The sequence below is a fragment of the Buceros rhinoceros genome, unplaced genomic scaffold (genome assembly GCF_000710305.1).
Source record: "Buceros rhinoceros silvestris isolate BGI_N320 unplaced genomic scaffold, ASM71030v1 scaffold13087, whole genome shotgun sequence".
NCBI classification, from domain to species: Eukaryota; Metazoa; Chordata; class Aves; order Bucerotiformes; family Bucerotidae; genus Buceros; species Buceros rhinoceros.
In genome coordinates, this window is record NW_010422847.1 from 43,366 (window position 1) to 43,703 (window position 338).

Below are 338 nucleotides of genomic sequence, written 5' to 3' on the forward strand. Positions count from 1 at the left end.
CCCCCCCCCGCCCCCCCGCCCCCACCCCCAGCCGCAGCCGCCCGTCTTCATGGTGTGCAGCTCCTGCGGCTGCAGCGGGAACTGCGGGTCGAGCGGGATGACCGTCAGCTACGCCAACTATTTTCAGCACCCCTTTTCAGGACCGTCAATGTTTACTTTCCCCTTTCTGCCCTTCAACCCTCTGTGCAGTAACGGCTACATCAACACGCAGCAGTACAACAGCAGCACCACCTTCCCCGTGGTCCACACCGCCTACAACAGCGGCATCGCCCCGGACTCTGTCATGACGGGGCAGTCGACGTTCGCCGTCCCGCCGATGCAGAACTTTATGGCGGGGG

At 63.9% G+C, this 338-nt stretch overlaps 1 protein-coding gene across 1 annotated transcript in view; it reads left to right on the plus strand.

The window, feature by feature from the left end:
• ZCCHC14 (zinc finger, CCHC domain containing 14) overlaps window positions 1-338 on the plus strand; it is a 45,560-nt gene that overhangs the window by 43,359 nt on the left and 1,863 nt on the right. Inside the window, exon 14 of the mRNA XM_010140203.1 lies at window positions 6-318. Within this exon, the coding sequence (XP_010138505.1) occupies window positions 6-318 (313 nt within the window). The remainder of the gene's footprint in view (window positions 1-5; window positions 319-338) is intronic.